General features: G+C 41.0%; 1 protein-coding gene across 2 annotated transcripts in view; it reads right to left on the minus strand.

Moving 5' to 3' along the window:
- LOC127049906 (sodium/potassium/calcium exchanger 3-like) overlaps nt 1-25610 on the minus strand; it is a 500507-nt gene that overhangs the window by 143270 nt on the left and 331627 nt on the right. Inside the window, exons 16-17 of one of the 2 annotated variants that reach the window (XM_050951284.1) lie at nt 16820-16885; nt 170-16000 (exon numbers count right to left, since the gene is read on the minus strand). In XM_050951284.1, the coding sequence (XP_050807241.1) occupies nt 15851-16000; nt 16820-16885 (216 nt within the window). In that variant the 3' untranslated portion in view covers nt 170-15850. Of the gene's footprint in view, nt 1-169; nt 16001-16819; nt 16886-25610 lie in introns of those variants that run through there. The other variant, XM_050951276.1, reaches the window with a different exon arrangement.

Genomic DNA, 25610 nt, shown 5'->3' on the forward strand with positions numbered 1-25610 from the left:
TATAAGGCAAATAAAATTCCTCAATGTCTGTTTTCTGTATGGCAGTCAGATACATAAAATCTAGCAGCCTCCTTCCGTACTACATCCAACAGAGCTTCTGAAGTCTCAGAGGGTGAAAATTTAATAGTGAAGGGAATGTAAAGTATAAACACTACTACATTTCTTTTCCCTGGTCTTTTTTTATTCAAATGTTCAGATCAAAACAATGGTACTGGATGTCCTTAGAAGAATAAGTCAGAAAATTAAAAAGTAGGATATTGACCCACAGTTGATTTTCTATTTGTCACAATGTGCCCTAAAGTGTTAAGTTAGTACCAAGAGAAGATTTTTTTTATTGATAAAACATATTGTCTTAGTGTAGATATCTGACACAGTATCAAATCAAATGACAAAACATTTACCAATCTATTAAAACTTTCTGATATTCCTTAGACAACAGTGATGTGAATTTTTGTTTATAGTTATAACACTTGAAAAACACAGAAAATACAAGTTTCTAATTCATAGGTTACCAGCGAATAGAGAAATGCATGCTCTCATTTCTGTTAAATTTCTAACTGACACAGGCAAGTGGAACAACTATGCATACAAGTAATACTCTATAACAAATTGCAAAACAAACGTACAGAAAGACAGACAATAATACTTGTACAAGTATGACAAAATTATTGTAACTTATCTGAAAAGGTAACAAATGTTTTGTCTGTGGCGCCGCCATTTTGACATTTCAAAAGCACGTTAATAAGAAGCTATTTGGAATAGAACTTTATTACTATAAACAGGTGAATTTTCTCCTTGCTGGTGAGCCCCGGCTGCTATGTGAACTATATGTTGTGTGCATTTCAGATTTACACTCAGTTGCACCTACATTTTCTTCATTATGGTTAGAAGCATCATGGAGTCTTCAAACTCAATGGGAAAGAATCCAGATAACGTTATTTGAATAAAAGATGTTCAGATCAGTCACTTTTATTGCTGTACTTCTGATGCATCATTAAGTAGAAAATTAAGCATGCACACAATAGTTTAAGGAAAGCTATACAGTTTGATCACTGTTTAGTTTAGAAAAAGCCACACCAGAGACTGCATTCAGTGGTCTAGAGACTTTAGCAAGGTTAGCAAAACAAAAAAGTTTTCCTTAAGCGTTCCAGGGAATACATTACATTATTCTTTATCTCTTACAACAATGTAATTGTAAACACATTCTAGCCACAGAAGCATGTGCTGTCAAGCCAGTGCCACTAAAAAAAAATAATTAAAAAATCAAAAGGGCTCACGCTCAACAGCACCCGTTACTTTCAATGGGAGTCACTGGGTGCTCAGCATTTTTTTTTAAATCCATCCATTTATTTAGTGCCTAAATGGGAGCTGTTGGGATGCTGACCTCTAATGAACATCTGACCCTGAAAGCACAGCTACTTATGATGGTTGAAATTCACCTCTCTGCACAGGGTTAGTACTAGGCTTATGTGGCACGTACGTCCTACTTAAATCCTATTTATGGGTTTAAATGTCTCAACAGCCTTGTACTGCCTTTCCGCACAGGGGTGAAGTTCACCCCATAGGACTGCTTATCCTGTGCCTATTTCTGGATACATAACAATGCACTAAAAAAAGCACCAATACTGTCTTCCTGTGTGTACACACCCTTTTGAATTTTTGCTCGTGCCTTCTAATCATGAGAACACTTCCATGGTTTCACCATTTTCCTGGCGAATTTGACATTGCACAGGACACTGCCAGACAGGGAAATATGTCTCTTCTAGCTTATTTTCCATCTTGTATTTCACTGTGGGGATTAAAGTAGCTCTTAACAATTATTTAATCAGCTAACCATGGAGTTAGGTACCGAAATATCTTTGAGTATCTAGGCCTAAGAGCCTAATTGTGACTTCCTTGTTCATGAGAGTAGATGTTGAACTGAGTGAGGCTTCTCTTATGAGAAAGTTGGTCACAATTTGGCCCTGAGAATTCAGTAATTGCAAGGGTGCAATTCATCTCTCAGGCCTATACTGACACATGTGCATGGTAGATTTTCATGATCAGTGATACACACGTATTTACCTAAAGTAAGAATCAAGTCTGATGCATGCAGTATTTTGGACTCATCTTCTCCATTTTGCCTGGTAAGGAAATACAGTACTTGTTACTGGAACAAACAAAACCAAACCCTTTTTCAGAACCAGGAAGAGAAACTGTAAAGATCAAATATTCTTTCAGACACATCACAACATAAATGCAATCCTTGAAAAACTTGCCAACATTCTCATTACACAAGAATCTGCGTTTCATAATGCAGTTTTATTTTCCTTTGCATTTGCTCTCTGCTTGTGCTGTATAAAACATGTATTTACCTGCTGTGCCCTTTTGATATGCCATTCATTTTTAAAATTAGAAAACTTTAATGACTAAGGTATCAAGAATTTATGTGTGTCTTTTTTCAAGATCTCAACAAATGCAATCTTCTAGCTGGAGTTTTAGTTTATCTAGGAATGTTCTGATTTCATATCCCAGTTTTGACACAAAGAAATGTATGTTGTACGTGAAGATTTAGACTCACTATGGAGAGCTACCAGAAAGAAAGATGTTTTCTGTGAGAACTTAAGAAGAATTCAGTTGAGTCATGAACTCTGCAATAAATGGAGAGTCATTTTATGCAATTCTTGCTTCATAATCAGCTTTTATCCTTTTGATTTGCAGGATTTTTTCCTAAAATGAAAAATACCTAAGCGTCTAAGAGCTTCCTCAAGCATAAAATTCTGACCTTTCCTCTCCACTGTCCCATTCTTACGAAGACTCCTGCACTGCTTCTTGCCTCCTCCACACTGAGCTCTACCATAATTCACCTCGACAGCAACGCCAGGTGATACATCCTCCTAGAATGGAGATGTACTGATCTACATGAAAAAACAGGTTTATTGAAATGGGGGTACCCACTTGCATGTTTGCAAGGAGTGAGAGCATTTTACTGCAAGATTTCAAGGGGCTGATCCATTGATCTGTCAATGCTGCCATGACAACTTACACCAGCTGAGGATCTGCACCCAAACATTTACTTTCATGTTACAAAGATGGAGGTCCAATTAGACTTTTTTTAAAAACAGTTTTTGGAAGAAATTGATGCAAACTTGGGAAAGGAAGATCTTTTATAAAATACCTGTTGGCACCTCATGAAATGTAAATGTTAATGACTGTAAATGGTGCTCAGAAAAAACACGGATGGTTGCCCTCAAAATATGATAGATTGACGGACGGAGATAAAGGTTTGATATTTACGCATTTCTACTCCGGTGATCAGTATAAGTGACCAGCACAGAGACATTTTTCAGGTTCTCTCAATGTTCGATAACTACCTGCACCATACAGGTTGCAGGAAGGAGAATAGCAAGCAGATTAAAAAATCACAGTAAATTAAATGTCTCACCGCTTTTCTCGAAAGTTCAAAAGAATGGTACTAATGTGTTTAAACAGCTCCAACTTTAGGACCTGATTCAGGAAAGCACCGATGCCTGCACTTAACTTTAAGTGTGGGCTTAAATTCTATTGACTGCCCTGGGTTTTAACTGCTCTTTCTGAACAAGGTAAAGCTTTCCTGATTCAGAGGTGTAATTCTTTGTGTAAGAGAAATAAATAAATAAGTGTATAAATATTTCAGTGCACAATTTCCTGACCACTTTAATCATTTTTAAAAAATTTTCTTACATTCAGGAAAAGGAACTAGAATTTAGCATAGTGGTAGTAACAATAATTGGAAATACTATTGAATTTACAGAGATATGCTGTTTCGACTTGTCCTGTTATATTTCTTATATACATATATGATTGGCATGCAACACTAATATTTACTTGCTGATACAAACATGGAAACAAATTAAAAACAAGTAACCATCTTTTGCACTTACAAAAAATGTGTTTGTGTGTGTGTATGTAAGTATCTTAAATACTGACATCAGTTTCTGTCTTCTCAATAGCCTGAATAGATTTATTTTCCTATTCACATGGCAGCCAGCTGCCACAGGACTTTGTTTTAATGACAGAGAACATACTGGGTTAAAGTACATAATATAAATCTTTGTTTAAAAATTTAAAAAAATAGGGCCCAAAATCTGTCATATTCACGACCAAATCCTTTAATGAATATAGTTAAATATGGGATGGCCTGGCTTCAGGAAGCTTAAAATACCCACATCAAAACTATTATCATTCAGTTGGATCAGTAATGCTCATAGTGTAATCATTGTCTTTGTCTATAAAAAAGCCAGGATCCTGTCCACTTCACTCGCTTACAGTGGACAGAACGTTTTGTCTATTTATAAATGAACAAAACAGGGATCCCCAGGAAGAGAATCGAATATAAAATACACCTGCGTATTGTGCAAATTTCACTTTGAAGAGACACTGATTTCTCTTTGGGAAAAGATTTTGGAAGAGGATTCCAATGGCCTGTTTATGAGCTGATGTTTCAATGAACATGTGCAGTGTAGGGTACACTGTGAGTTATACCAGTGTGCTATCGAGACAGGTACTTGAAGCAAGAGGTCCACTCTGCATTTTCTCCCATCTAGTCTTGGGCCCAAAACTGCTTCCTATTTCTGTTAGTCCAATGCATGACTTCTGTCTTAGGTGGTGCACTAGTAAACATTCAAATCCACAGGCTGACTGTATACTTAATAAAGAGATTATGGCAGCAAATCTCACATCCTTTTGACACAAGGAAACCAATAATACCCATCTACAAGCAACCAACCAAATTCAGAGGGGAAGCTGCTTTTGAAACAGAATCCACAGGATTTGCCCAACATTATTTTACATCTGCTAATTTTTCAAATTCTCCACCTCTCAAACTATATCAGAAGCCTTCCTATATAATGGCCTATGGACCAACCAGCCATCACTCGGGTTGTTGTGTCCTAAAAATGTGGTGGGATGTGCAGTCAGTCAGATATTTGTAGGGAAATCAGGGAATTTTGATCCTTCACCTTTCAAACATTCAAGAGCATCCCTGCTACAAAATGTATTTCTTTCACTCCATCCCCCCCACATATTTTTGTTCAGTTATTATTATCATTTGCTACACATATTATGACATGGAGCTATAGTCATCCTTGGTGTGACTCTATTACTCTTACAACAGGGATGACATTTTCCTGTGTTATAGACCTCATTTTATAGCTTTGAGACTGGTGGATGGATTCTGTATCACCCACCCCATAAGGACCTTCATAAATAAATTGCAAGGTGCATTCCCCATCCGACTAAAGGAAACTAACCTTGCCTCAGTTGACAAAGACTGTCCTGATGAGACTTGTACTGATAAAGGACTCATTCTGCAAACTCTCAGTCACAACAGTAGCCCTTCCTACAGTAATCCTATGGACGCAAATGGGTCTGTATGTGTAATTAATGACTGGACTCAGAATTTGGGTGAACTTTCACCTTATAACAGAATGTTATCGTAAGAGTGCTTTCAACATTTTGTGTTAAATCCTGGCTCCTTTGAAATCAATGGCAAAACTCCCATTGACTTGAATGGGGCCAGGATTCTGCTCTTTCGTTGTATCTTAGCCTCCACACCTATAGATGCAGCCATATACACAGAAGGAGAAAACGGGTAACTATCACTGCAGTACTTGAGCCCAAAATTTGTCAGCCATACCAGAAATCTCTTTCCTCCTTCAAACTAGGCTATAAATACTAAAATGCAACAAAGAGCTCCAAGTCTGTCAACGAACATTTGGAATACAGAGAAACTGCCAAGCTTACTAAACATACAGCATGTGCTATCTCACACCCTTTTATGTATTTATGAATCACTCAGAATCAAATGAACAGTGACACACAAACTTTGCTAATCAGACCAGCTGAACTGTGATCTATCTGTAGGAGAAAACAGTAATAAGCATTCTTGATTTTCCTGACTGTGGGCCTGATCCAAAGCTCATCGAATTCAAATGACTTCAGTGGGCTTAAGATCAGACCATGTTTGCTAAAAACATTCCGACATGCTGCCTCATTTGTGTAGCAAAATCCAGGAATGTGATATGCCAACTCATGGCAAAACTTAACAGGGAAAATCTACTTTCCTAAAGAATACTACAAAGAGTAAAAAGCTCTCTCAGTAGTTCACTCTTAGTTAAAATCTCTTTTCCGTCAAAGGCACATTCGGTAAAGACTCTCCTTGCTAGAGTCTTGTATTCTGCTCATTCATCACTGAATGACTTTTTCTACAGCACTGCTTGGAATGGGTATACTTTACTGCATCCATGGTTTATGCCAATGGGTTAGATCCACTGAACCTGACCTTTAGACTCCAATTCAGCAAAGCACATAAGCATATGCTTAGCTTTCAGTGCATGCTTAAGCTCCATTGACTTCCTTGAGACATAAGCACGTGCTTCAATGCTTTGTTGAATTGAGGCTTTAGGGCCTGATGCAATTCTCATCATAGTACATGGGACTCTGTCAGAGCCTGTAACGGGAGTTGGATCAGGCCCATAGGGAGGTGTAAATGACACCATGCTGTGTCAGCCTGGCCCCCTATATCCTTATGCGCATTTACCCCAATGAACCTCAGGGTCTTGGGTGGAGAGAGAATTTTAAGTTATGGTTGGACCTCCACAGGAGTGCTTCTGATAGAGGTTGCCAGGGAGGGAGGGATGTGTGCTACACAAAATCAGCACATTCCTAGCTATACTAGCCATGCCCCATCCCTGTTCAAGGCCATGCATTTTTTGAGTTTCACTGTGTCTTTGCAGGTTCCCAGACAAGCTTTCCTGATGTGCTGGCTGCCTCAGAAGCCCTGTGTGTGGCGTTAAGACCATAAGTACCATCATGACACTGGGCTGAATTATATCTACTGCACAACCCCTCTCCCCCAATACTGTAAGCCTATCTAATTTCAGAAACCAACAACAATGGAACATTAAGCACATTTTTCTTTTCCATAATGTCATGGCTAACTGAAAGGAAATATATTCTCAGAAACTCTATTCTGATTGTGGTTATCTCCCTTCTAACACTCTGTTGAACAGCAAAGTAACTGCAGCCTGACCCCTGTCAAAATGAAAGGGTATTGTATACATCTGCCTGAGTTATAACTGCAACTCTTCATAGGACTCAAAACATTTGCTTCATTCTCCAAGACAGTAACATTCAGGTAACGTATATTAAATGTGAAGAATGAAATTTAAAGCTACAGAAGTACTGAAACTTCAAAACAGCTACTCTGTTCAAAATACCCCTGATGTTATTAACTCAATGTCATTGGCAGTTGCATTCCTTTATAGCCTCTTCTGTTAACAGTGAAGGTAAAGGAGTGTTCTTTCCTAAGGCTCTCATCTAGTGTAACGGCTCAAAAATTTGGCATGAATCCTTATAATCTTGCCATTCTGTATGTAGAGACAACCAGCTATACAATGGTTTGTGAACAGTTTGTCTGTCCAAAGAATTATTTTACCAAAACCATCCAGTATCAGTTACTTATGTTCAAATCTAAATCTACCTGTATGTAGAATTTTATCTGGACACTTCTAGTAACATAGTAACTAAGATTAGCTTTCTTACCGCTGATGAAGCCCATTTATGTTGATAGACATTTTTTCTTTGCAAGAAGAGGTAAAAAAGAAACAGATACGATTTGTAACAATCTTACAGTTGATTCTATTATGAAATCTGTACACTGTTCTATGGGATCCAATAACAGAGACCTCCTAAATTACAGGTGAAAATTCCCTGCTTTACCTGTCACAGATATGCTGATCTGCAACCACAAGGCTAATGGGAAAATATTCAGCATTTGAACAAACTTCTGTGCCTATAATGATTGTCCATGAAAGTTCAGGTACTTAACACTGAATCTCATTTCTCCAACTTGCTATAAAAAGTCATGTTTATTATTAAAAATGTCCATGTTAATTTTAGCACATTCAAGTACTACTCAATTGAAAAGAACAAAATAGATAGGGGTTTGGGAGTTTTTTTTGGTGTGGAAGTTTTAAAACTTGTTTTACTGGTAATTTGAAAATTACAGTTAGAAACTATTAAAATATTTGGAACCTTACAAGAACTGTGCTTCTTTTACTAAAAGCTTTCATGAAATTAGCTGGCTCCACCCACGCTTCAAAGACTTGGCATAGTTAGTGGGCTGTTAGAAGTGGATAGAGTTAGATTCACAGCCAAATGTTACAAATTATAACACTTGATGTGTGATCAAAGAAACAAAACAAAAAAGTGTTTTTCTTCCATGCGTGCCTCGTTGGGCATACCATGCCTTTTCCCCTGTGGCATAAATTTGGCTTCAACTCCAGTTCTGGAAACTTAAAAACTTTTAATTGTCTATCCAATGAGTCAGCAGAGGCAGGGATAAAATAAATGAATTTTCTCCAAGTGAAATATGCTCCAAGTTCCAGGCTCCTACAGTTCCTAGCCCCTATAACACTTTCATGTGCAATCTCCTTCTTTGTGCCAAGCTGTATTAGTAAAAACTAGTTTGTTGATTTGGCTTAAAAAAAAAAAGAGTTCTGTGTCTGATTCACGTATTCATATTGTTAAATAACTGGTTTTAAGACCAACAGGATGTGCTGTTGTAAAGACATATAGGAAGAAATCTTGGCCCTGCTGAAGCAATGACATTTTTGCCATTGAGTCCAACGGCGCCAAGGTTTCACTCAGAGTCTTAGGGCACTGGAAACACTTATCTTTCTTTCAACTCAGAGCCTCACAATATACCCAATGCATTTGTATAGCTTATTCAAACTACACGCATTACCAGGCATAATTCCTTATGTTGGAAGCAAAGCTGCCAAGGCCATGTCTGTATTCAAACTCGCATCACTTCAACCTAAATGTGTGATTTTAAACTGATTCCATTAAATTTGTACAAATCCCTGTGAGGATGCTCTTAACTGGATTTAAAGCTACCTTATATTGATTTAGCTTAAGCCAATGCTTTACCAAATGAAGTTTCATTGCTATAAGGCAGGTTTAAATCCAATTAAGAATGTCTGTCCACATTGAGTTTGCACTGATTTAACTATATCATTTTAAAAACCATTTTAAAGTTAAACTGGCATATTATGGCATCCATCTTTGACAAGTGAGGATTTGTTCCCTGGACCAGCTTTTAAGGTGCACAATTCTTTATAGACAGTCCCACAGGCATTTCTGGCTGATGCAGTTTCCATCAACTGAGCCTTACTTGCCCCAAATGTCCTGCTTTAAAGCTGTGTTATGCAAGGCATTGGTATTCTTGGTTGTTCCCATTTTAGCAAGCCAGATGGTATTTTTCTTTGATGTCCAGGGTCTGTTCACAGATCCATTTATGTTTTGGCCTGGGGTGCCTTTTCCCCAGCACCTTGTTGATGGCATCCATAACAGAAGACTGGAAAGAGTCTCATAAATTGTTGACTTGCTCCTGTTCAAGGCTTTAATCTGCAAGGGCTAAAGCTTCAAATCAGTTGCAGATTTCAGCTGGCATTCCACTTTGACAGCAGCAGTCAATCAATTTCAGTAAGTCTAAATGACTAATGGAAGGCTTGCCTTCAACCTCAGTTCCACCATGGCGACAAGCAACCTGTGATAGATATTGACCACTTCAGCACACCCAAACACCCAATAGTGGTGCATACAACTTCTCCGCCAATTAAATATGAAAATGTGATCAAGTGCTTTGTGAGTTTGTCCCTCATTGGAATACCAAGTCCATGTGTGTATGTTCTTCCATTGGAAATTGGTATCAGAAACATGGAGTCCAGTTGCAGCACAAAGTTCAAGCAGTCGCTCACCATTGCTGTTCACAATTGCATCCGCAACAAAACTCCCAATGCTTTCTGGCCAAGCTTTCCTAGTATTGACTCCCAGTGTAGTGCTGGCATCGCATAGCACAATGATAATGTGATGAGGGATACTCCTCTGATGACATAACACATGGCTCATGAGTATTGTTCCTTGTCCTCCTCACTGGCAAGGTAAGTGGGGGCATAAGCATCAATGACAGTGATGTTGCCATGTCTATAAGAAAGTCCTTGCCACATGATACATTTGGAGATGGGAGATCAGCTTATAAGGGCTTTACAAGCATTCCTTGACAAGGCCAAGGTGACACTGCTGAGGCCTGACCATACATAATGATTGCTGTTAATAATTGTCCTGCTGGTGCAGCTCCAACAGGTCTCAGTGAGTCCTGCAACAGAAATGTTGTATTGGTTCAATTCAGTGATGGGAGGGTAGGAGCAACAATAGTTTTCAGGGTACGTTCCAAATTGCAAATCTACATTGTGTGCAAAGGTCCAAAAATTTTGGTTCCATCAGCCAGTAGGTGGGGGTGAGGGTGTCTCGTCTCTTCCGGGTTACAGTTTGAGTAATGTTTTGTGTGCACTGAGGCAGAATGTCTGAGTAGTTGGAAAGAAACATTTTCTGGTGTTTCTTAACCATCCTATCAGAGCTGCAGCTCCACAACTCCAGGAGGATGTGAAGAGCCCAATGAGAGCCCCTCCATGTAATGCAGAGGATGTCACTATCGAGGAGGTTTGAAGTGCAGCCTGTAAGCTCAAGAATGGCCATGCTGCCGATGTTTGTGGTATAGCTGCTGAGCTGATCAAAAATGGCCAGGATTCTGTCTTGGGATGGCTGACCCAAATTATCAATGAAGTATGGATTAATGAGAAACTACCTGATGACTGGAGCCACAGAATTATTCTCCCATTTTAGAAAGGACAAGGCGATGGTCTGGTGTGTTCCAATCATTGCAGCATGACTTTGCTTTCCATTGCAAGTAAAACTGTTCATGCTGATTCTTCGTGAGCATGCTAACCCCTGATAAAGAATCTATGCTACCTACAGCAAGCCGATCAACCACAGAACAGATTTTTACCATTAGACAAATTATTGGAAAAGATCAAGAGTTTTGGCACAGGGAATATGATGTATATACAGCTTTTATTGATGTAAATGCTGCCTCCAACTTGGTTGATCATTGCTCCCTGTGGCCCTGTCTGCAAGCTGCTGGTATGCCTGGTAAGCTTTTCCACCTTCTCATAGAAATATACTACCAAAGTGAGAGCTGTATCCATGTAGGTATCAGGATGTCCAACAGTTTTGAGTAGAACAGCACTGTCCATCAAGGATGCTTGGTTGTCCTGATATGCTCAATACTGTTACTGACTGAATGATGGAAACTGTCACTCATCGCATACCAGGGGTGGTACTGCATGATTCCCGCATAGCAGACCTGGAATATGCAGATACCACAGCTAGATCCTCATCCTCAAATACTAATCTCATCAATGCCCTGAATATATTTATGGAAAAAGCAAGTAAGAAGTAAGACTGGTCTTAGGGTGATAAGATGTCCCGATTTGATAGGGACAGTCCCAATATATGGGGCTTTTTCTTGTATAGGCTCCTATTACCCCCCACCCCGTCACGATTTTTCACACTTGGTATCTGGTCAGCCTAACTGGTCTTCAAGTCAATTGGAAGAAGACCAAACTGATGAAAGTGGCTAACAGACCTCTACCCCTATCCATCATAATCAATGGGCAAGAGATTGAATTTGTCAACTCCTTTGAGTGTCTTGGTTCTATTGTCATTAGGGAGACAGGTTGCCTTGCTGACATAAAACATCAACTCGGCAAGATCAAGGTTGTTATGCATGCTCTTTGGAAGCCTCTGTGGCACCAATACCATATATCAACTCTAAGATGAGTATCTATCAAGGAGCAGTGGCTTCCATCCTTTTGTATGGCTCTGAAACCTGGGACACCACAGAGATGCAAATGTGCCAACTGGATGCTTTTGACATGAAACAGTAACATCATATTGAAAGTATATGGTGGTTTCATCATGTTCTAAATGAGGATGTCAGGTGTCAGATCAAACAGTCTCCAGAGTCATCCCAAGTGACTCAACACCATCTCAGCTAGCTTGGCCATCTGCTTCATATACTGGAGGCCATACCAGTCCACCAGCTTTATACATTTGATTCAACAGAAGCAGGATGGAGAAGACCTTGTGGATGGCCTCGCACAGGCTGGAAGGATAGTGTGGCTTCCGACTTCGCCTGCCACAGCCTTAATATGGAGCAGGCCACAACCTTGACAGGAGACTGAGCTCTCTAGAAATGGTTGATCCAAAGTGTGTACTCTGCTCTCCATGAGCAGGAGAATTAATGAATGAAATGAATGGTGTATTTCTGAATATAGACAAGGCCTGATATTGTAGCATGATCTGACATGCCCTCATACTTAATTTGAAAAGATAAAGTTGATAAAAGAAACATCTGTCAGTAGTCAGAAAGTTGTAGTTTTTTTTTTTTAAAAGTATCCAACAGTATTTGCTACCTACATTTTATTTTACAGATTATTAAGAAAAGTAATTGAAAATCTGGGCTACTGTTATTGCACGTTAGATGTTAACCTCTGGTTCTTACACTGACATTAGACGTTGTGTCCTCAGCACTTGTGGGTCTTTTTCCCACTTCCTTTTCTTTGTTTTTGAAATAAATTTTTGTTAGGAATTTGAATGCTTAAAATTAGCATAAATTGCTGTTTCACAGGCGCAAAAGCCACAAATCCAAAGCATGCAAATTAACTAACTTCAGTGACACAGCTCAGGACACAAAGTCAAACACAAAGGAACAGAGCAACACAGAAACCTCCCAAACCACACTAGTGTAAATGCCCTCTACGCGAGATATTTTCTGTTGTAGGTACCTACAGCTACAAAAAATGCATTATTTCTTTAAAAAAACAATTATAATAATAATCAGAAAAAGGAAGGTATAGAATTCTACTTTGGCAGGGCAAAAGCAATCTTTCCTTTGTCTCTTAAAACCACCCACATCCACAAGATTTTGGCATTTAATCACTGTCAAGGGAGGGCTAACCATGTGTCAAACAGAGTTGAAACTATAGGAGCAGATATTTGGTGTCAGCCTAGACAAAATCAGGTCAAAAGTTACTGAGGAGAAGGCTCTTTAAGCTCTCTTTGAAATGCTCATTAAAAATTGTCTAGGATTGCTTGGAAGGAAAACTAAATGAAAGCTGTGAAAACTCACTGTATCAGTTAGCATAGGCAGCGATCTTATTAATGTATGCCTTAGGGAGACCTTTCACGAAGAGTGATCACAGAATAAACTTTGCACAGAAAAGTGCTTACATTTTTGTCTTGGGAGATTTTTCCATGGGCTTTAATCAAGCTATCAGTTTGAAAGGCTCTTTCTTTTAAAAACAAATGAGAACTCACACACTCAACCGGCCCTCAATTTCAAATCAAGCTTGCATCATGTGCTTTGGTTTCAGATCACAAGTACATCTAACTCAAACGGTTATCAAAGAAAACATTCTATTACATCTCATAAGAATATGGCACAGGTAAGAGCAGTTCAGTGCATCTAAGATACCTCTTTGCTTACACCTGGAATGAGCAACTTTCAGAATATTCTTGCAAAATGCACAAAGTTCAGGATACATATACAATGCAAAGCTACGATACTACAGTATTTGATGTATGTCAACAGGAAAAGTTCCTAAAAAATCAGTCATGCAGTTTTTGTGACATGGGATAGATAATGGCTATTTCGTAGAAATAGATCCAACTGGCTCCATTGGAGCAGCAGTATAAATATTCAAAATAGAAATAATAATAGGCCCTGATGTGAAACTTTTTTTGTCCAAATATTGTCTCTTCTGCGAGTAAGGAAAGATTCAGCTTAGGAGCTACTATATCTTGTTATAAGCTTATACTGTCCTCAAGGTTGGAATTTATTGAAATGTATCACATCGTGCTACTATTTTTTAATTTAAGGAAGTCTTTTGAGACATTTTAGTGGTTATTATTAATTAAAAACACACTCTGAAGGTACAATGGGGATTTCTAATGCAATGGGATTTCCATATGGTGTAGTTCTTAGCATGCTGTTCTTAGAATGCTGCTTAGAGAAACAAGTGGGATCACAGTTATGTTCCTGAAGAAAAAATAGCAACACATATATAAAATGGAGCCCCTCTTTTCTCTCTCCTTTATCCACATCTGCTCTGTCTTCACACCTACTTTCCTCCAGAGACCCACCAGTCTGCTTTTACCCAAGGTGGATGTGCATCAACTTTCCATGGAACTTGCCTGACAAACTTGTATTTTTGCTTGTTCCATGTGAAAAGGATAGAAAGTAACGTGCTGTGTCGAATGGAGATCACAGATTGGAAAGGTTTATTTGTCCGAAGAGAATTAATCTTAAATAATCAAGTGCAAAAGTGCAAGTGAGCTGCTAAACTGGTCTTCACTCTGAACTGTTTTTCTTCCGCTAGTTCAGATTTTTTTTCCCTCTTAGGGCCGTTTTGTTGTGTCCTGTCTACCAATATTGGCCACTGTCTGTACCATAGACAAAAACATTCACCTTGTTGGTAGTATCTTATTACACTTCATAGAAGAACATATACAAGGAAGAGGAAAAAACTATACCAAATGAATCAGAAGTGATCAATGCTTAAAGTAAATACAACAGCCAGCACTGGCAAGAATCCACAATTTCAATACATACAAGTGTGGCAATCATAGGTGTTCCCTCATGTAGTAGAATTTATCTGCATATTAATACAGTATTATACAAAACCTTGCAGGTCTGTTAGAACAGCGAATGGCAAAACTTTCATCATAACTTAAATTTGTGAGTGAATCTGCATTAAAGATATTCTGCATTTTAAAAGTGCCATTTCTCTCTCTCTCTTTCTTCCTCCAGAAGGAGGTGGAATAAATCCACAACAATCTGATATCAGATAAGTTCAGCTGTAAAAATTTTTGGCCAGGTCCAGTGTATTCTTTAATGAGTGGCAAATTATGACTTCAGTAATAATGTCAGTGCAAAGTATGCCTCTTTCCTTTTAAAGAAACCAGTGTCTACAACTCATTTTGAGAATGTGTGACTGTGCTTATGTCTCTCTCACAACGAATAAGACACAAAACTACACACTCCCCCAAAAAACTACAAGAAGTTGGATGATCCTCTGAAGTTCTGACCTTGCATCGCAATGTGTGGATCATTAAAAACCAGGACCCCTCCTCGTTAGCCCTCGTGGGCTGGCAGTCCTAAACCATTGCTTGGAAGTCATATAAATAACCTAGCAATAAAACTCTGACATTAATAATGAAAATGGTAGCAGTGTTTACCCTTTGAATCCATGTTCACCTTGCATTCCTTACAACACCTTTAAGAGATCCGTTAATCATAGTATAAGGATGTTATCCACTGCCTTGCCAGTCATTTTTTTTAACAAACAGTCAATCCACTCATATGCTGAGTATTTCAAATTGAGTTCCCATAATACACTGCACTTGTGACCTTTGGATCATTACATGAAATCCAGCACTCAGAAGGAGAAGTTGCAAAGAGAGGCTGTTGATCTCTGAAAAAAATAAAAATAAAAGATTCCCACAGTTCTGCTTGAAAAACACCCCATATACAATGTACCCTCTTCTTCTGCATTCTAGCAATAGTCTTAAATCATAAATTAGATTAGTCTTCCACCAAATAACTTAAAAAGGAGGGAATTGTAGCAGACCAGTTTTGCCTGGCTCAACGCCAGATAGCAGCCAGTTCATTTAGAATCCCAGTCACTGTTCAAAAACTGAACTTGGAAATCACATTAATGTTGAAAAAAAATTATCTTCACATCGATGCAGGATTTTTCCAGGTTTTGGGGTCGGAAGAGGGTAAACCGAGATGGGAGGAGAATCCTATGAACAGTGAGCAGGATCTATTTCACGACCGTTGGGTGCACCGTGTTCTGGAGACGCCAGCCGTGTTTGGTATTGCACAGGTAAGAAGGAAGTACCTCTTGACAGTCTGCCACCCGGATCAGTGATCTCTGCACATCGGCAAGTTCACAAAAGTGAAAACATTGAATTCTGTCATGATGGAGAAACATAAGAAGATGCCGTACAGGAAAAGGCACACAATTCCCAGCTTCTTGTCCAGCTTCCATTTGTTCATGTGGACACCAAATACCTACAATACACACAGTCATTTGCTCAGAGTAAACTGCAATATCACAAACATTTACAATCAGTGGCCAGCTCCTTTCTCAATAGCGTGACCATGAAATTTACTTTTCCGTTGCTGAGTGCCATTGACTTGCTTGAAGAATGTTCTGCTCTCAATTGCAACGTATCATTTTAGGATATTACTATACAGTGCGCCAGATGTATTGCTGGAGTAAACTGGCATAGCTCCATCAGCTGCACTGATTAATACCAGCTAATGATCTGGCCCAGTATTTTAATAGTCAGTTCATTCCGGCAAGAACAATTCCATTTAATTCTATGAGATTCATACCCCTTAAACTTTTCAATGGCCATCTCCCTTCTGTGTGTCTAAAACAGCTTTCACCTGTGTAGCTGGGCCTGCAATTTGCAGGTGCAAACACCTTAGTATGCTTTAAACAGTCTGATGCTTGAATATGAACATGTCAGTTTTGTTGTGTTTTATGGTAAACTCATATCTGCCCAGCTGGAGAGTGGATTGTGCACAAGAGTAAGTCTGGCTTCATTTCTACCATGGAAAGTGACTAATGATTACTAGTGAATTTCCCGGGGCTCCTCTCAGGAAAAAACATACAATGTATGAGACATCTTGTGTCAGGCCAGATAATTGCTTGCAAAGTACCAGATTAGGCCCCTGGAAATTTTACAGTAGGAATCAGCAGTACCTCTCAACGGGACTCACAGCAATTGCTGCTGCTCTAAGAGAAAAGGAGCACGTGGAGAAAAAATAAACGTCTATAAAATTACTATCTTGGAAATGAAGAACAAGAGATAATATACATACGGTGACAAAAACTGATGCCAGCAGCAAGCCAACGGAATAGATAAGTCCTCTGCTGTTTAACTGGATCTGAAAAGAAGGAATTTTATTAAAACTATGTGAGAAGTTTGAAGAATATAGTTAATCTCTGCTAATTATTCTGTAGCCATAAACCACAGTTTCTAAACATCTCCAGCAACGTAAAAGTCAAGTAAGACCATTATATCACTGTTTTTAGCCCACTCCTCATTCCAGAAGAAGGTGTTTGATCAAAGGGTGACATACTCAGAGCCTGAGAGCATTACAAAGCCTGCCACTCCCACCTCAACTTTCTTACTTGTCTCTTCATTATACCATGAGAATGTACCTTCCTTCTGATTGACTCCTGTGTGATTCCTGCATGAATAATATGGGGAAAGGCCTTTTATCCTGACCCCATCATTTGATTTTCCAACTATCATGAAATAAATTCCAGGATAAAAATGTCCTTTCCCCTGTACCGTTATTAGGCTGCATAAAGGAAACAAGATGTAATCTAATAGTGCAGATTGGCATGGCCAGTTTATGTCATTAGAGGGGATCTCAATTATCTAGTGCTAAGGCTCTTGGTTCTGTTTATCTAACTAGGGCTCCCATCACCCAGCGTATGAAAGCATCTCACAGTTGTTAATGAATTTATCCTCACAACAGCCTTGTGAGGTAGGGAAGTGCTATTATCCCTACTGGGCAGCTGGAGAACTGATGTGAAGAGACTAAGTGAGTTACTCTGGGTACGTCTACACTACGGGATTATTCCGATTTTACATAAACTGGTTTTATAAAACAGATTGTATAAAGTTGAGCGCATGCGGCCACACTAAGCAAATTAATTCGGCGGTGTGCGTCCATGGTCCGAGGCTAGCGTTGATATCCGGAGCGTAGCACTGTGGGTAGCTATTGCATAGCTATCCCATAGTTCCTGCAGTCTCCCCCGCCCCTTGGAATTCTGGGTTGAGAGCCCAGTGGCTGATGGGGCAAAAATCATTGTTGCAGGTGGTTCTGGGTAAATGTCGTCAGTCATTCCTTCCTCCGGGAAAGCAACGGCAGACAATCATTTCGTGCCCTTTTCCCCTGGATTGCCCTGGCAGATGCCATAGCACGGCAACTATGGAGCCCATTCAGCTTTTTTTTTTTTTTTTTTTTTTTAAAACAGTCACCGTATGTGTACTGGATGCCCCGGACAGAGGCGATACTCCAGCGCTACACAGCAGCATTCATTTGCTTTTGCATGATAGCAGAGACAGTTACCAGTCATTCTGTACTGTCTGCTGCTGGTGTAAATTGGCAATGAGATGACGGTTATCTGTCCTTCTGTACTGTCTGCTGCCATCATGGGTGCCCCTGGCTGAGATCGGCCAGGGGCGCAAAGGCAAAACTGGGAATGACTCCCCGAATCAATCCCTCCTTTATGGTTTCTAAAAATAGAGTCAGTCCTGCCTAGAATATGGGGCGAGTGTGCTAGAGAACCAGTGTATCAGACAGCACAGCTGCTCCGTGTCAGATCCTGCAAAAATGATGAGCTACATGCCATTCACGGGGGGGTGCCCCTGCAACAACCCCACCTGTTGCTTCCCTCCTCCCCCAACCTTCCTGGGCTACCGTGGCAGTGTCCCCCCCATTTGTGTCATGAAGTTATAAAGAATGCAGGAATAAGAAACAGTGACTTGTTAGTGAGATAAAATGAGGAGGAGGCAGCCTCCCGGTGCTATGACAGTCCAGGCAGGACATTAAGCGGTGTGGAGGAGAGGAGCCCAGCATGCCGCTGCTATGATAGTTCAGGCAGGACAGAATCTTTTCTTTACACAGGAAAGGGAGGGGGCTGATGGAGCTCAGCCCCCAGTTGCTATGATGAGGATGGTTACCAGCCGTTCTGTCCCATCTACTGGGAATGACCAGGAATCATTCCTATTTTTACCCAGGCGCCCCCGGTCGACCTCACCTGAGGCAAGCCAGGAGCACTCACGGGCTGATGGTGACGACGGATATCAGTCATATTGTACCGTCTGCCACCAGGGAGGGGAGAGGAGCGGATACTGCTCTTCACTGCTGCAGCATCGCATCTACCAGCAGCATTCAGTAGACATAGGGTGACATTGAAAGAAGTCAAGAAATGATTTCTTTCCTTTTTCTTTCACGTGGGGGGAGGGAGTAAATTGACGAGCTATTCCCTGAAGCACGCCGGACAATGTGTTTGAACCTACAGGCATTGGGAGCTCAGCCAAGAATGCAAATACTTTTCGGAGACTGCTGGGGACTGCGGGATAGCTGGAGTCCTCAGTGCCCCCTCCCTCCTTCCATGAGCATCCATTTGAGTCTCTGGCTTCCCGTTACGCTTGTCACGCAGCACTGCGTAGCCTGTAGATTTTTTTTTCAAACGCTTTGGCATTTCGTCTTCTGTAACGGAGCTCTGATAGAACAGATTTGTTTCCCCATACAGTGATCAGATCCAGTATCTCCCGTATGGTCCATGCTGGAGCTCTTTTTGGATTTGGGACTGCATCGCCACCCGTGCTGATCAGAGCTCCACGCTGGGCAAACAGGAAATGAAAATCAAAATTTCGTGGGGCTTTTCCTGTTTACCTGGCCACTGCATCCGAGTTCAGATTGCTGTCCAGACCAGTCACAGTGGTGTACTGTGGGATACCGCCTGGAGGCCAATACCGTCGATTTGCGGCCACACTAACTGTAATCCGATATGGTAATACCGATTTCAGCGCTACTCCTCTCGTCAGGGAGGAGTACAGAAACCGATTTAAAGAGCCCTTTATATCAATATAAAGGGCCTCGTAGTGTGGATGGGTACAGCGTTAAATCGGTTTAACGCTGCTAAAATTGGTTTAAATGTGTAGTGTAGACCAAGCCTCAAAGTCACCTAGAAGCAGAGAATTGAACTCATTGCTCCCAAGTCCTGGGATTAAACCCCTAACCACTGGACCATCCTTCCTCCCTTTACACTCATATGAGTCAGTCAGAGCTGTTATTGTTTGTTCCTTTAGGTACTTTAATTGTTTTTTTCTAACTGGCATATCGGAGAATTCAGTTCCGGACTCAAGCTGGTTGAGTCAAAACTCTCTGCTTCAACTGGCCCATGTACCTGGAAGGCCAGGTGTTTGCACTAGGATTTTAATGAGTGAGAGAGAAATGTACAAGAGTCTTTTCCTTCACTGGAAGGTTAATACCTTCCCAACTGGAAGCAAAGCAGCTGGCCATTGTGGAGTAGGTATCATAGGCTACTGCAATTTAACCCTTCAGACTACTGAATTTTTTAGTTTCTCCATCCAGTTAAAACCTTAAAGCCTAAATAATCTTAAGACTGTCTCAAATTCTGCTTATGCTTTCCTGGGTACACCTCACAGAATAAGTTTCATTAAAAAAATATTGTATATTATCATGTAAAAGCAAGTTAATGTAGAGAATTTTTGCTGGGTAGATGCTGCAATCTATTAAAGCAGTATTCCTGAAGTGCACCATTAGCAACAGAGCATTATAAAGTAACTGAGCCAAATTTAGTCCTCCACTCAAATCAGTGGAGTTACAGAAGGGAAGAATTTGGCTCATTCTGTGCAAAGAAATCATTAGCAAAGTTCAGCTAGAATCAACAGGCCTCCAAAAGGCAAATCATTTCGCTCAGTTTAAGATTCTTTGTAGCAGGAAGTCACTTTACACACTACAAGCATCTTTAAAAGATACTTCAAATGAGGACACTTCTAATGTTTGTCTGGGTGTGTTTATTTTCATTTACTGCCGGAATATTTCCAATAGCATAACTCTGCGTGTTACTGGGATCAAAAGGACAGCTGAAAGTGCAGTGTTCTTCCTTCAGTGGGCTCATTTCCAGCTCTTAATTACTCCGCTGGGTCTACAGATGTATACAGAGCAAAGCAAAGCATTAGTCCATTACTGCAAATGATTTGCAGAGCAGAAAATAATTCTGAGGATACAAGTTCATGTACCTCTAACAATGTGGGCCTTGTGTTTTAACAGCTGGATTTCTGTCTGGTTTGCAAAACTGTCCTTAATCTAATGAGCAATTCAAATGAGAATTTTCTGTGACAATGTAATTTACTCAAGTGCCAACAGGGGAAATAATGGTACACAGTGTATCACCAGCCATCTTTCAGCCCTCACATCCTCTCAGCTGGATTATAAAGTGGCATATCTGTAAGAGAATTAGGAATTGTAAATGCAAGGGACAGCTAAGAACTCAAGAACTACATGGCACAGGATTCCTAAGGCACTCACGGAGTTCTACAGTTACATGCAGGCCAAACTCTGGGCTCATGACACAGGTGCAGATCCACAATAACTCCATCGATTTCAGTCCCCCAGTGCAACTGAGAGTAGAATTTGACTGGAAAGGGGAGCTCAATTCTGGCATTTGGCAGTCACAATCCTGCAATAAACTCCATGCGGGCAGATCCCTCTAAGCAGGCACTACTACTTTTTCCGCTAGATTCCACTTCAACTGGCATATTTAATACCGACAGTTATGAAGTGGATGTCTGTGCTGGAGGCAGGGTGCACCTACATGGCAAGATCAGAGTCTTTCACAGGCTTGAAGAGGAGATTGTCTCTTATTTCGTGCTTGTTCAGAGCCCAGCACAACAGGACCTCTGGAAACCATTGGAATGAAACTAAATTATAATAATGAGAACCGTTCATTAAATTCGTATTGTTGCTGTAAACTGGAGATGTTACATGACCTGTAGCCCAATCAAATTCTGGAATTCTGTTGCTGCCACTGATTAACAAGACCATCATGGTTTATTCTCAGTAGTATGACTGCCCCAGGAAACTAGAACACGGATTGCTTCAAAACAGTAAATCTGGCATCACCTATGGAACTGAAGGAGGGAAAAGTACTGATCCTGCTTTTAATATAAACTGCAGGCTGCAAGTGCCACCCACGGAGCTGTGTGCTTGTGTAGCTGTGGCTGGAGAATGGAAGAAGGCTCCTGAGCCATTTCTGCTCACAGCATCAATTACCACTTAACAGTCCTCGCAGTTTTTCTGAAACAACATTTTCTCCTAGGGTTGGAAGGTGTCTCTGCCTCCTTGTCTGAGTTCTGAGGACCTTCTCCAGTACTTCTCTCTAAACCTGTCTGCTCTCCTCTGAGATCCTCACATTGTGCATGCTGTAATTATGGCGAAGGAGGTCTGGACAAGATTCCCTTCCTGGCCTGTTGACCATGCTGATACTTCCTCTTTGCTGAGGCTAGGCTTGTTGCCTTTGGACCACTCCCATCCTTTCCTGACCCTGAACTAGAACAGCAAGTAGTCTTACTGGCTCAATTAATGACGGTAGTATGGATTTACACTGGTGTAACCGATATCAGAATCCAGCCCCTAGGGGTCCTGCAGAGCTGTCAGGGGCTGACCAAGAATCACTAGGTTTTGTTGTACAATAAATCTTGTCTGGATTTTGATTAGAGGCTGTTTCTATCCAGGCTCCAATATATTTAATAGCTGGTGGTATTAAATAACCCAGCTAAAGTGGAATATAGCGGAAAAAGAAATAAACTGAAGCAGCTGAATATTTTTAGCATGGAAAATACCTGCATTCAACATGAAGGACAGATGGTGCTTCTCAGAGACATGACTGGACTGGTTTGAAAACAGGAAATGTACCTTTGAAAGCAGAAAAGTTCTTAAACCTACATCTAAAATGGGCCAAATGTTGATATATAAAAGGACAATTGTTACAGCGATTTGTTCTTCAGCCTGTCTGAAAAAAAATCCTTTTCTTAATTAATTAAGAATTATTAAAATGTACTAAATATATGTTAAGCATTTATTAATCTTTTATACACTATTTATAAATGGAGCCTTAAGAGAAGGCATGACCATATGGTCTGCTGGTCTTAAAACCCAGCAGACCTTACAAGAAGGTTGAGTTTATAAAGGGTTAATAAGGATTAACAAATGTTTTATTAAATGATTACTCAACTGTTACAGGGCAATGGATTGCTTATGACCCCTGTAACAACCCCCTATAACACACATGACTCAAGACTGTAACATGTTTACAATGTCTATTAATTATTTATTAACAGAAACTTAGTATAAAGTGTGTCTCATCTCACAACAGCAAATCAAATAATCCAATAACTGCCACCCATCGCAACACCTCAAGCTGGAGACTTGAGCATCAGTTTTCATGTAATGGAGTTGCATTAGGAGAGATGAACTCTCACTCCAGCCTGACAGTTCTTGTTTTCACCATTAGGTAACTAGATATGCTTCTATCCTTGAGTCAAACAAAATGATCCATTGTACACAGGCAATATGCAGCAGCTTTTCTTTTGTGAGGCTTGGCATCCTCCTAGAAAAGGATGATTTTTTGGAAGCAATGGGAGAATAGTTGTCTACTTTAATTTCCATGTCTGAGCACTCTATGCCTCTGTGATGGGGTGTCCACCCCCACACAAGACCTGAAGAGATAAATTAGGCCAATTAACCTCTTGGCTGCACCTGGAGGAAAGCTAGAGCATGCTAGGGCCTAACTAGCTAGGTGAGGAGCTGGGCAGAGTCTATACAGAGAGGAAGTTAGCAGCAGATAGGGGGCTGTAGCCAGGTGAGTCTGCGGTCACACTCCCTGAGACAAGGGGGAGAGCAGGAGCCTGAGACAGGCAGGGTAGGAAACGGTCAGGTCTGAGAGGGATAGATCTGAACCGTAGGTTTGAGGGACCCTGGATTGGAACCTGAGGTAGAGGGTGGGCCCGGATTTCCCTACTAACTACTGCAAGAGTGGCAGAATCAGCACAGTGGAGACTGCCTAACACTCTGAGGATAATATCCGAGAAGGAGAGGATGGTGGTGACTTGGCTGGAGGGCTAAGCCACGAAGGAGAGGGACTGCAGCTCTGGACTAGCAGGACATCAGTTGCAGAGCTACTGACTGGAGCAATGGGCTGAGTGACTACTGGACAGGGACGAGTATTTCCCCAGATGAGGCCCAAGGAGGTGCTGCTGAGCGTTACAGCCTTGTTGCAATGAAAATCGTTACATGAGCCTTTTTCTGATGGCAGGATTAAACCTTTTCCATGTAAACAGAGAGAGATGGTTTCCTTGGGGAAAACAATGCTCGCCATGGAATGCACTTTGTCAGGAAGCTCAGTTGGCTGGAATTGATATTGCAGCTGTATTTTCTGGAACAAAAACTACAATTCACTGGGCAAAAACCTTGTTGGGAAATGCAAAGTGTTATACAAGCGACTGAGAAGAAGTTTCCATGGTGGTTTAGGAGTCGGAAATGTGTCTGTGGTATGCCCCATGTGGGCCTAGCAAAGTGGAAGGACTCAGACTGGAAGAGGGAAAACTGGAAAGAATCTGCTGGTAGGTGAATTGAGAACAGACAGCAAAACTGCGTAAAGAAAGTTACCAATACAAAACTGCCCACGCGTCAGATTTTTACCTGTTGCAAACAGGCCCAGCTCCTGTGGTTTCCTCTGACTAGGAGCGGCATTGATTTGCACCAGCTGAGGACTTGGCCCGCTGTATGGATATAATCCATTTTTTTGTTCCAGCTTCAGCTCCTGTTTTTGCCTCCCTCCTGCTGCTGCGGGATGTGTAAGTGTCACTGAATACTAGGATCCTACAGGACTCTGTCATCACGGGCTTTACATTGGGCAGTCAGAAAAGGACCAGGCCTGTTTGAGATTAAGGGCATTTGGATCTGGAGTGCGATGCTGTTCCAGTTTTTGAGGGGCTGTTGCATGGGGTTCTCACTCTAGGAGAGAAAGGTCTCTTCCCAGCAGGGCTGAGCTCATTGCCTGAGCAGCACCGGGGAAAGAGATTGCAGCTGTGCACACTTAGCCAGCCAATTCCTAGCCCTAGCTGCACTTCTCATGAAGACACCTGAAGCCACTCCCCTAATATCAATGAAAGCACAGTAGCTTTTGTTCCAAAAGACACAGTTGTGATTCTTCTATCCCTGAAAGAAAGACGAGATGAGTGCTCATGGGGCCAGATTTAGACCTGGTGTAAGCAGGTTGCACCTCCCTTGCAAGTGCCTGCCTGGGCCAAATTATTTGGTGGTGTAAACAGTGGTGTCCAATGACATGTGACAATAGGGCAGGAAAGCAAAGCAGGTGTCAATGGGCTCCTACTGCTTTATTTTACCTGCTTAACCAGCTAGATGTTCTACCCGGCACACCCGCTTCTGTCACGTGGGGTGTAAGTTATGCCCATTTTACATACACACCTATGGCCAGAGCGATGCAGGTCACACTGCTTCATCGTCTTCCAGCCAACTTACTTCTGACATGTAACATACACTGCTGTTCTCCTCATCCCACAATATGGCTCAGTGTCTCACTGGCTTTACTGGCACATAGTTTTGCTGTTGTAGCCTTCTCACTGGCTCCTTTCGCCAACCACTATAATGCTGCAGCCTGACCTATTCCCACTAGCCACAGGGGAAGCCTCAATGGCTCTGAAATGTGATTCAAATGGTTAGGCAAAACTGTTCAGACCTCCCCAACTTTCAAACCTAAATTGGAAATAGGGTGGCCAGATAGCAACTGTGAACAAATGGGACAGGGGGTGGGGGGTAGTAATAATGATTGGAGATATACCTATCTCCTAGAAGTGGAAAGGACCTTGAAAGGTCATTGAGCCCAGCCCCCTGCCTTTACTAGCAGGACCAAGTACTGATTTGAGCAGAGTGGGAGTCGGGGTCTAAGAGGCAAGTGAAGGTTTGATTGTAACATGGGTAGGGCCTGGGTAACAAGAGTTAGCAGATATGTTGGCATGGACTTCAGAACAGGTTAGGAATC

This window comes from Gopherus flavomarginatus, chromosome 4 (assembly GCF_025201925.1).
Source record: "Gopherus flavomarginatus isolate rGopFla2 chromosome 4, rGopFla2.mat.asm, whole genome shotgun sequence".
NCBI lineage: Eukaryota > Metazoa > Chordata > Testudines > Testudinidae > Gopherus > Gopherus flavomarginatus.